General features: G+C 35.8%; 1 protein-coding gene across 1 annotated transcript in view; it reads right to left on the bottom strand.

Moving 5' to 3' along the window:
• The window catches only part of LOC138329574 (thymidylate synthase-like), a 34,883-nt gene that overhangs the window by 5,004 nt on the left and 17,596 nt on the right, over positions 1–12,283 (bottom strand). The window contains exons 4-6 of the mRNA XM_069276654.1: positions 11,863–12,039; positions 11,213–11,383; positions 3,197–3,297 (exon numbers count right to left, since the gene is read on the bottom strand). Of these exons, the coding sequence (XP_069132755.1) occupies positions 3,197–3,297; positions 11,213–11,383; positions 11,863–12,039 (449 nt within the window). The remainder of the gene's footprint in view (positions 1–3,196; positions 3,298–11,212; positions 11,384–11,862; positions 12,040–12,283) is intronic.

Raw genomic sequence — 12,283 nt, 5'->3', positions numbered from 1 at the left:
GACCTTTTAAGTCCATACTCCAAAGGTCAGTTAAAAACTGAAAAATGTTTAATGGGCTTAAATTCAGAATTTTCACTAAATACTTACATGTAGTGTGTGTGCCATATTCAATTTGCAAACAAGAATGAAATAAATAATCTAATGGCATTTATATCCTTAGTTTGTGTAAATAGAATGAAATAAATAATCTAATGGCATTTGTATCCTTAGCTTGAGTTAATAGAATGAAATAAATAATCTAATGGTATTTGTATCCTTAGTTTGAGTTAATAGAATGAAATAAATAATCTAATGGCATTTGTATCCTTAGTTAGTGTTAATAGAATGAAATAAATAATCTATTGGCATTTGTATCCTTAGGGTAAAGTGATCGTAAGTCGGACACCCTTTGTGTTCAGAACAGCAGTACGTCGAGATATAGGTACCGTCCCAGAGAGCACACTTAGTCTTTCTGCATCATATTTCCATTTCGATACTCTCGTTTTTTACCTTACGATACAATACAGAGCAAATAAAGTACCTAACCTGCAATTCGATGGAGAGTTGGACGCATTTGACTTTAAGTCGGACAATTGGATTAGTCGGACAATTGGATTAAGTTAACATTTTATAAAATTCTGAATCAAAAATATTAGTCATTGATCATTAAAGAAGGAATTTATTGTTCATATTACTTTCGGTAATTGACGTATCGCAAGCTGTCAAGCAAACTGCACATGACTTTGCATTTTGTATTGTGTATGCTACAACATTACATTTGCTCCTACATTGAATAGATACACATGCGTTTGCGGGCACGAGATGTGTCTATACTTTACTTTAAAATGTTTCCACTTTACATACCGTTTATCTCTAGGAAATCAATAAATATAGCTTGTATAACAAATGAGCCTGACGAAATAGTTGCAGATATTTCATGGACTGAAAAACGAAAGAAACTGCAGTCAATTATAATAAGGGAATGTATATTGATTTTGTTTCATACAATGCTTGAAATTTGTTTGTTATATGTTTAAACATAACATGTTCCTTGAAAGTATATTCAGTTATTTCTAAGATTCCATGGAAAAAATTATCAATGTTAGTAAAAGTTTAGAACATAACGTACTAAACCACGAAAGGGATCTGCAGTTCAAACGCGCTATGTATCGATGTTACGTGGTCAGACGTGGTGAGCACATTGGCCTTATCATTAAACAACTATTTGCCTAATCTGAGTTTGTGTTTTATCGTGGTTGCATAAGTTGAATAAGGAGAAATGCCTGTCGCTCTAAACCCATTCTGTAATACACTGTACATTTTTTGATGCTAGGAGACTTTGTCCTTTGCAAAGCACAAACATTTTCAGGAATCAACGATGGCCAATAGCAACTCCGATGTTCCTAATAAACACATGCAGAACCTGCTCCAATTACTTTAAAAATAATTGAAAACTATACAACCAAAAGTGCTGTGTCCAAATTCCAGGATGACTGGATGGACATCATTTTCCCGCGCTTATCGTGAGTCATGGCCATCCCAAATTAAAGTTTCTGTGTCTAGCTTGTGTTGCCGATATTTTAGATAAATGATTCAGAGGATGAGTTTTGATATATATACCATTGATATGTCAGAGAAAATTGTCTTTTTGATGGAAGAGTAAAAATAATCGTGTATTGTGTACAATATCACTTCTTTGCTTTACAAAGTACAAATATGTAACTGCACAATCAACAGAATGCCACCAATGAAATATGAGAAATTTTGGTGTATTCATATTTTTAAATAGAAAATTTATTCATTGGGCTACACACGTTTTTCCACTAAATTAATGTGCATTGCCATACATTTTGATTAAAAATTTAAGAAAAACGCCAATGGTGACTTGAAACGAAACTTAAAAGACTGATTAGAACATAAAAATAGACATTAAATATTTAAAAAAATACATATTGAAAAAATAAAAGATGAAAGATTCAAACTTATATTATGAAAAACGGTAATAACAGCATCCTTTTATGCCTATATATCACATACATTCACTTGTATAATTATAAAATACACTGTCTGACTTATGATCGTTTTTGAACATTTTTGGTGTCCGACTCAAGATCAAATCACGTTTGCGACTTTGAACCAAATTATCAGATAACATGCTGTTTCTAATGTCAAAATGAAGATAATTCTGCATTTGTTTTACACAAATCTTACAGTTGAACTTCAGCTTTAAGTTTTATGGCGTAATAATAAAAAGAAATGACTTCTCATATCAGTTTGAAGTCATAAAACTTTACTCGCTCTCATCGTGAAATGTACCGCTTTTGTTACTATTCTCGATCGGACTTGGCAAAATATGTAAACGAGAGAGTTATCAAAGGAAGATAACTCTAGAAAGTCAATACTTCATTTAGTATGTTGACAGCATTTTTTTGTAACGTGGTAACCGGAATTAGGACGGTAAGACGTGTTAAAAATGTCCGACTCTAGATCGTGTCCGACTTAATATCACTCTACCCTATTTAGTGTTAATAGAATGTCACTCTACCCTATTTAGTGTTAATAGAATGAAATAAATAATCTATTGGCATTTGTATCCTTCGCTTGTATTAAAAAAGATTGGAATTCAACATAAGTGAACTTTTGGTTAGAAAAAGGGGAGGGGTCATGATAAGCTTATAGGCAGATTGTTATAAATATAACAAGATTTCCATGGAAGTGGATGTGTCACCTGCACAGCAGTTTAAAACATCACAAAAAATAGTAATTTACAGTTGAAAATATTGTTAATAATTAGGTGAAGTTATCAAGTCCCGTAACTCTTTGACCAGTATCAAACCACTCATACCAAGATCTCATTAATATAAAGCAATAGACCAAATTTGATTGAAATGGGATAATAAATACTAAAGTTTTTGAGCAAAAACCATGGATTTATCTGTTATGACGATTTTAAAATCCAGTAAATCTTACAAATATTATCAGATATTGAACATTATCAAACTCATCTGAGATCTCATTTATACAAAACAATTTGGTTGAAATTAGACAAGATACTAAAGTTATCGAGCGGAAACCATGAATTTATATGTTTTGACAATTTTAAAGTCCCGTACAGGCTACATAAAAACATATATGTCCTTAGTAATTACTACATCTAGTGTGTAGTAACGTAATAAAGTTCTATTTTCCTTGTAGTATAAAACTTGTTTGTCCTTACCATATCTGCTGACCGCTGGTAGAGCTGACAAGAAAGTTCACCGTTAGCAACATAGAACTGGACAAATGCATGGCATGGAGGGAGAGCCATTTTGGGTAAATCTGGAAAAAGACATAAAGACATACTAGTATTACCATGGATATGGAACAACAAACAACTTTGACATAAAGACATACTAGTATTAGCATGGATATGGAACAACAAACAACTTTGACATAAAGACATACTAGTATTACCATGGATATGGAACAACAAACAACTTTGACATAAAGACCTACTAGTATTACCATGGATACAACAAACAACTTTGACATAAAGACATACTAGTATTACCATGGACATGGAACAACAAACAACTTTGACATAAAGACATACTTGTATTAGCATGGATATGGAACAACAAACAACTTTGACATAAAGACATACTTGTATTAGCATGGATATGGAACAACAAACAACTTTGACATAAAGACATACTAGTATTAGCATGGATATGGAACAACAAACAACTTTGACATAAAGACATACTAGTATTAGCATGGATATGGAACAACAAACAACTTTGACATAAAGACCTACTAGTATTACCATGGATACAACAAACAACTTTGACATAAAGACCTACTAGTATTACCATGGATACAACAAACAACTTTGACATAAAGACATACTAGTATTACCATGGACATGGAACAACAAACAACTTTGACATAAAGACATACTAGTATTACCATGGACATGGAACAACAAACAACTTTGACATAAAGACATACTTGTATTACCATGGATATGGAACAACAAACAACTTTGACATAAAGACATACTAGTATTAGCATGGATATGGAACAACAAACAACTTTGACATAAAGACATACTAGTATTAGCATGGATATGGAACAACAAACAACTTTGACATAAAGACATACTAGTATTACCATGGATATGGAACAACAAACAACTTTGACATAAAGACATACTAGTATTACCATGGATATGGAACAACAAACAACTTTGACATAAAGACCTACTAGTATTACCATGGATACAACAAACAACTTTGACATAAAGACATACTTGTATTAGCATGGACATGGAACAACAAACAACTTTGACATAAAGACATACTTTTATTAGCATGGATATGGAACAACAAACAACTTTGACATAAAGACATACTTGTATTACCATGGATATGGAACAACAAACAACTTTGACATAAAGACATACTAGTATTAGCATGGATATGGAACAACAAACAACTTTGACATAAAGACATACTAGTATTAGCATGGATATGGAACAACAAACAACTTTGACATAAAGACATACTAGTATTACCATGGATATGGAACAACAAACAACTTTGACATAAAGACCTACTAGTATTACCATGGATACAACAAACAACTTTGACATAAAGACATACTTGTATTAGCATGGATACAACAAACAACTTTGACATAAAGACATACTTGTTTTACTATGGATATGGAACAACAAACAACTTGGACATAAAGACATACTAGTATTACCATGGATATGGAACAACAAACAACTTTGACATAAAGACATACTAGTATTACCATGGATATGGAACAACAAACAACTTTGACATAAAGACATACTAGTATTACCATGGATATGGAACAACAAACAACTTTGACATAAAGACCTACTAGTATTACCATGGATACAACAAACAACTTTGACATAAAGACATACTTGTTTTACTATGGATATGGAACAACAAACAACTTGGACATAAAGACATACTAGTATTACCATGGATATGGAACAACAAACAACTTTGACATAAAGACATACTAGTATTACCATGGATATGGAACAACAAACAACTTTGACATAAAGACCCACTTGTATTACCATGGATATGGAACAACAAACAACTTTGACATAAAGACATACTAGTATTAGCATGGATATGGAACAACAAACAACTTTGACATAAAGACCTACTAGTATTACCATGGATACAACAAACAACTTTGACATAAAGACCTACTAGTATTACCGTGGATATGGAACAACAAACAACTTTGACATAAAGACCTACTAGTTTTACCATGGATACAACAAACAACTTTGACATAAAGACATACTAGTATTACCATGGATATGGAACAACAATCAACTTTGACACACAGACATACTAGTATTACCATGGATATGGAACAACAAACAACCTTGACATAAAGACCTACTAGTATTACCATGGATACAACAAACAAGTTTGACATAAAGACCTACTAGTATTAGCATGGATATGGAACAACAATCAACTTTGACATAAAGACATACTAGTATTAGCATGGATACAACAAACAACTTTGACATAAAGACCTACTAGTATTAGCATGGATATGGAACAACAAACAACTTTGACATAAAGACCTACTAGTATTAGCATGGATATGGAACAACAAACAACCTTGACATACAGACATACTAGTATTACCATGGATATGGAACAACAAACAACTTTGACATAAAGACCTACTAGTATTAGCATGGATATGGAACAACAAACAACTTTGACATAAAGACCTACTAGTATTAGCATGGATATGGAACAACAAACAACTTTGACATAAAGACATACTAGTATTACCATGGATATGGAACAAAAAACAACCTTGACATAAAGACATACTAGTATTACCATGGGTATGGAACAACAAACAACTTTGACATAAAGACATACTAGTATTACCATGGATATGGAACAACAAACAACTTTGACATAAAGACATACTAGTATTACCATGGGTATGGAACAACAAACAACTTTGACATAAAGACATACTAGCATTACCATGGGTATGGCACAACTTTCACCGACCGACCCTAATTTTTTCCCCTCAACTCTAACATTTTTCTCCACTTTGCTATGAAAGAAATCAAAAGTCTCAGACTCCGGTTCCAGCCAATATTTTAGAGTGAAAGACACATAAAAAAAAGAGGAAACATCCCAGCCTTTATTTTTTTGCCAATATAACCCTAAAAAGACCATTTTTTTGTGGCAACAGAATATTGTCCAGATCATTGCGGGAATTTATAAATGAAAATTATATTTTGTTTCGGATTTGGAATTTCCTGACTAGTGAGTATAAATAAATAAAAATAAATAAAATCCGTTCCGATTGTGAGCTTTCTGGACTATCGGCGTCCGGATTATCGCGGGTCCACTATACTAGTATTACCATGGACATGGAACAACAAACAACTTGGACATAAAGACATACTTCCTATATCAGTTATTGTGCAAATGTGTCAAATAAAATAATTATAATGGAAATTCCATCTTTCTGTATTTTGAACCGGCCTGGTCGAATTTTGTAACGATAGTATAGTAATGTTGAACTTTAGTGACCTCCCACAATGCACTGCACAAATTAAATGAATGTAGACAAAATGGTGGGTCAAAAACGTAGATGATTCCAGGGTGAAGCGATAATAATCTTAAAATGTTGAAAACTAATATTAATGTCATGTCAGCAGGTTTGTTGTTCATTATAACCTCGCTTCCAGCCAGCTTTCGTTTTGTGTTCCAAAAATAGAATATGACGGTCTATTTCTAAAATTTTTGAGGTAGGTAATCCCCACGTTTTCCTGTCGTTTTAGATAACCAATAATTGTAATAAAATATTCAATAAACATCTGAAAACCACATCTAAGCATACAGAACAAACTATTTAAGGTTCATGTCCCTTTAATAGAAAAATACGGTATTTCCCTTATTAAGAGCTAGGAGTGTCACAGTTAACCGAAAATACGGTTAACCGAAAAATTCAACCGTACGGTTCGGTTCGGTATGATAATTCTTAGTTTCGGTTCGGTTCATTAAAACAAGAGATCCCAGAGGGATCTTGGCGCCCACCAAAGATTGATCTATGTCTGACAAATGAAAGAGGGATCTTTTCTCTGCTTTTCAAACTTACAATTCTTTTTTCTGCTTTTCAAACTTTAAACTATCAAAATCCAAGATGGTGGTCGCAAAATGCAATAGGCAGAACTAGGGTCCTAGAGGAACCTACATATGATATTTGAGAACAATCCCTTCAATACTTTCTGAGAAATAGCGGTAACAAACTTTAACTATCAAAATCCAAGATGGCCACCGGTCGGCCATCTTGTTGACCGATCAGTCCCAAAATGCAATATGCACAACTGGGGTCCTAGGGGAACCTACATATGAAATTTGAGAAAGATCCCTTCAGTGCTTTCTGAGAAATAGCGGTAACAAACTTTAACTATCAAAATCCAAGATGGCTACCTGGCAGCCATCTTGTTGACCGATCAGTCCCAAAATGCAATATGCACAACTGGGGTCCTAGGGGAACCTACATATGAAATTTGAGAAAGATCCCTTTAGTGCTTTTTGAGAAATAGCGGTAACAAACTTTAACTATCAAAATCCAAGATGGCTACCTGGCGGCCATCTTGTTGACCGATCAGTCCCAAAATGCAATATGCACTACTAGGGTCCTAGGGGAACCTACATATGAAATTTGAGAACAATCCCTTCAATACTTTCTGAGATATAGCCGTAACAAACTTTAACTATCAAAATCCAAGATGGCCACCGGTCGGCCATCTTGTTGACCGATCAGTCCTAAAATGCAATATGCACAACTAGGGTCCTAGGGGAACCTACATATGAAATTTGAGAAAGATCCCTTCAGTACTTTCTGAGAATTAGCGGTAACAAACTTTAACTATCAAAATCCAAGATGGCGGCTTGTTCGGCCATCTTGTTGACCGATCAGTCCCAAAATGCAATATGCACAACTAGGGTCCTACGGGAACCTACATATGAAATTTGAGAAAGATCCCTTCAATACTTTATGAGAAATAGCGGTAACAAACTTTAACTATCAAAATCCAAGATGGCTGCCTGGCGGCCATCTTGTTGACCGATCAGTCCCAAAATACAATATGCACAACTAGGGTCCTAGGGGAACCTACATATGAAATTTGAGAAAGATCCCTTCAGTGCTTTCTGAGAAATAGCGGTAACAAACTTTAACTATCAAAATCCAAGATGGCTACCTGGCGGCCATCTTGTTGACCGATCAGTCCCAAAATGCAATATGCACTACTGGGTCCTAGGGGAACCTACATATGAAATTTGAGAAAGATCCCTTCAGTACTTTCTGAGAATTAGCCGTAACAAACTTTAACTATCAAAATCCAAGATGGCGGCTGGCCGGCCATCTTGTTGACCGATCAGTCCCAAAATGCAATATGCACACATAGGGTCCTAGGTGAACCTACAAATGAAATTTGAGAACAATCCCTTCAGTGCTTTCTGAGAAATAGCGGTAACAAACTTTAACTATCAAAATCCAAGATGGCTACCTGGCGGCCATCTTGTTGACCGATCAGTCCCAAAATGCAATATGCACTACTAGGGTCCTAGGGGAACCTACATATGAAATTTGAGAAAGATCCCTTCAGTACTTTCTGAGAATTAGCGGTAACAAACTTTAACTATCAAAATCCAAGATGGCGGCTGGTCGGCCATCTTGTTGACCGATCAGTCCCAAAATGCAATATGCACAACTAGGGTCCTAGGGGAACCTACATATGAAATTTGAGAAAGATCCCTTCAGTACTTTCTGAGAAATAGCGGTAACAAACTTTAACTATCAAAATCCAAGATGGCTGCCTGGCGGCCATCTTGTTGACCGATCAGTCCCAAAATGCAATATGCACAACTAGGGTCCTAGGGGAACCTACATATGAAATTTGAGAAAGATCCCTTCAGTACTTTTAGAGAAATAGCGGTAACAAGAATTGTTAACGGACGGACGGACGGACGGACGGACGGACGGACGGACGGAAGGACGGACGGACGGACGGACGGACGGACGACGGACCACGGACGAAAGGCGATTTGAATAGCCCACCATCTGATGATGGTGGGCTAAAAAATGGTTGTCCTATAATATCTGTAATTTACGTGTATAAACTGTATTGCAGATTATTTCATTGAAAATACGGCGAAATTGTTTGTCAGAATCCCGAGAAATACACCTGTTGACCGACATATATGTGTAACACGTGTGCAAGTTCAGTCATTCAGAAGATCGTTTTTTGCTGTCTGCGGACATTTTTTTGCACATACATAATATCTAAATTATATATTTCACTTATTGTTTGATATTTTATGATTGATGATTTTTTTTTTATTATATTTTTTTTTTATAACAATCCCGCAGAATATCGGCAGCTAAATCAAGCTGCCATTGTGTTGCCGATTGTAAACAATCCCGTTTCCGTCGGCCAATATTCCGTGAATTAAACCATTTTACGATTGAACATGCACCTGGTACGTAATAATGTTTATCTTTATTATAATTCCAATGCATAATGCTTTTTAAACACTTTTTCTGAATATTTACCTCTTATTTCCCTATTGGGCCCCGCCCATCCTGCCCCCGAGGGGGGTCAGAGCCAAAATTTATACAAGTTCTGTTCCCCCTCCCCCAAGGATGTTTGTGGCCAAATTTGGTTACAATCCATGCAGAACTCTATGACTAGTAGCGATTTAAAGGAAATGTTGACGACCAGACGGACGACGACGGACGCCGCGCCATGACATAAGCTCACCGGCCCTTTGGGCCAGGTGTGCTAAAAACATCTAAAAATTGTCTCAAATAACGGCGCCCCCTAAGCCATTTACCTGCGCTTGATGCCCTCATTAGGGAAAATATGGTATATAGATTATCTGGTGGGTTCCATGCCGACATGATGATGTGACATATATATATAAAGATTACCTGGTGGGTTCCATGCCGGCATGATGATGTGACATATATAGATTACCTGTGGGTTCCATGCTGACATGTTGATGTGACATGTATATATAAATAGATTACCTGGTGGGTTCTATGCCGACATGATGTAATTTATAACATGTATATAGACTACCTGGTGGGTTCGATGCCAACATGATGATGCGATATATATATATAGATTACCTGGTGGGTTCCATGCTGACATAATGATAAGACATGTATATAGATTACCTGGTGGGTTGCATGCCGACATGAGGTAACAGTTATATAGACTACCTGGTGAGTTTGATGCCAACATAATGATGTAACATGTATAAAGATCACTGGTGGATTCCATGCCGACATGATGTAACATGTATATATAGATTACCTGGTGGCTTCCATGCAAACATGATGATGTGACATATTTGTATATATAGAGATGATTGGTGGATTCCATGCTAACATAATGATGTGACATGTATATATAGATTACCTGGTGGGTTCCATGCCTACATGATGATGTGACATATATAAAGATTACCTGGTGGGTTCCATGCCGACATGAGGTAACAGTTATATAGACTACCTGGTGGGTTCGATGCCAACATGATGATGCGATATATATATATAGATTACCTTGTGGGTTCCATGCTGACATGATGATAAGACATGTATATAGATTACCTGGTGGGTTCCATGCCGACATGAGGTAACAGTTATATAGACTACCTGGTGAGTTTGATGCCAACATAATGATGTAACATGTATAAAGATCACTGGTGGATTCCATGCCGACATGATGTAACATGTATATATAGATTACCTGGTGGCTTCCATGCAAACATGATGATGTGACATATTTGTATATATAGAGATGATTGGTGGATTCCATGCTAACATAATGATGTGACATGTATATATAGATTACCTGGTGGGTTCCATGCCTACATGATGATGTGACATATATAAAGATTACCTGGTGGGTTCCATGCCAACACAATGATGTGACATGTATAAAGATTATCTGGTGGGTTCGACATGATGATGTGACATATAAATAGATTATCTGGTGGGTTCTGTGCCGACATAAGATGCGACATGTATAAATAGATTACATGGTAGGTTCTAGATCTATGCCGACATGAGGATGTGACATATAGATTATCTGGTGGGTTCCATGCCCACATTATGATTTGACATATAAATAGATTACCTGGTGGGTTCCATGCTGACATGATGATTCGTCGGTCGTCGGGATTGTTCTTTATTTTATGTATCACCTCCTTCAATTGGTCTACACCAGCACCAGAGTAGTCTGTGTGCATATCCTTGTACTCAGCACCAAAGTGTCGCCACTGGAACCCATACACAGGGCCGAGATCGCCTACAGAATTACAGAAAACTTCAGGACAAACAGAAAACACACAAGTATTTCAATATTTTAAAGAGTTGAAAAATTGCTTACATCAGGTTTGATAGCTGAGCCTGACAATTATTGAAGAATATCAAAAATTTGTTTTCAGGACTTTATATGTCTTGCAAAAAATGCAAATGCTAGCATACACATTTTAATTGATTGATAAGGCCAAAGTGACTGACCTAATTATAAGACTAACTTACTGTAATGCATTGTTTAAAGGGTTTAGGAGATGCATATAGAATGCAAATTTACATAATACAATACAAATATATATCTTCTGATCAACAATTAGAAAATGAGAGCCCGAACAGAACTGGTTAAAGTAAAAAGATACAGTATTTATACCATATGTTACGATGTCTATTGTCATTCCAAGAGGAGATAACTGATAATCAACACTATTCTATAATTTACAGAATGAGCTAGGCCTGATGTAGCCCTACCTTCTTCACGGTGACCTAGACCAATTCCGCTGAGGAACTCCTTAGAACCGTTAGCGTCCCAGATGTGGATGTTTTTCTCCTTCAGTTTGTTTCCATTGGTACAACCTTGTATAAACCAAATGAGCTCTTCAGCAACGCCGCGCCAAAATACACGCTTGGTTGTCAGTAAGGGGAAATCTGTAATTACCATACACATAAATTCAAAATCTGTAAAAAAATACATTTTGCCTGGCAACCATCTTGTTGACCGATCGGTCCCAAAATGCAATATGCACAACTAGCTAGGGTCCTAGGGAAACCTACATGTGAAATTTCAGAGAGATCCCTTCATTACTTTCTAAGAAATAGGAGTAACAAACTCTAACTATCAAAATCCAAGATGGCTGCCATCTTGCTGACCGATTTGTCCCAAAATGCAAAA

This window comes from Argopecten irradians, chromosome 8 (assembly GCF_041381155.1).
Source record: "Argopecten irradians isolate NY chromosome 8, Ai_NY, whole genome shotgun sequence".
Classification (NCBI taxonomy): domain Eukaryota; kingdom Metazoa; phylum Mollusca; class Bivalvia; order Pectinida; family Pectinidae; genus Argopecten; species Argopecten irradians.
This window is presented reverse-complemented; position numbering and strand designations above follow the sequence as displayed.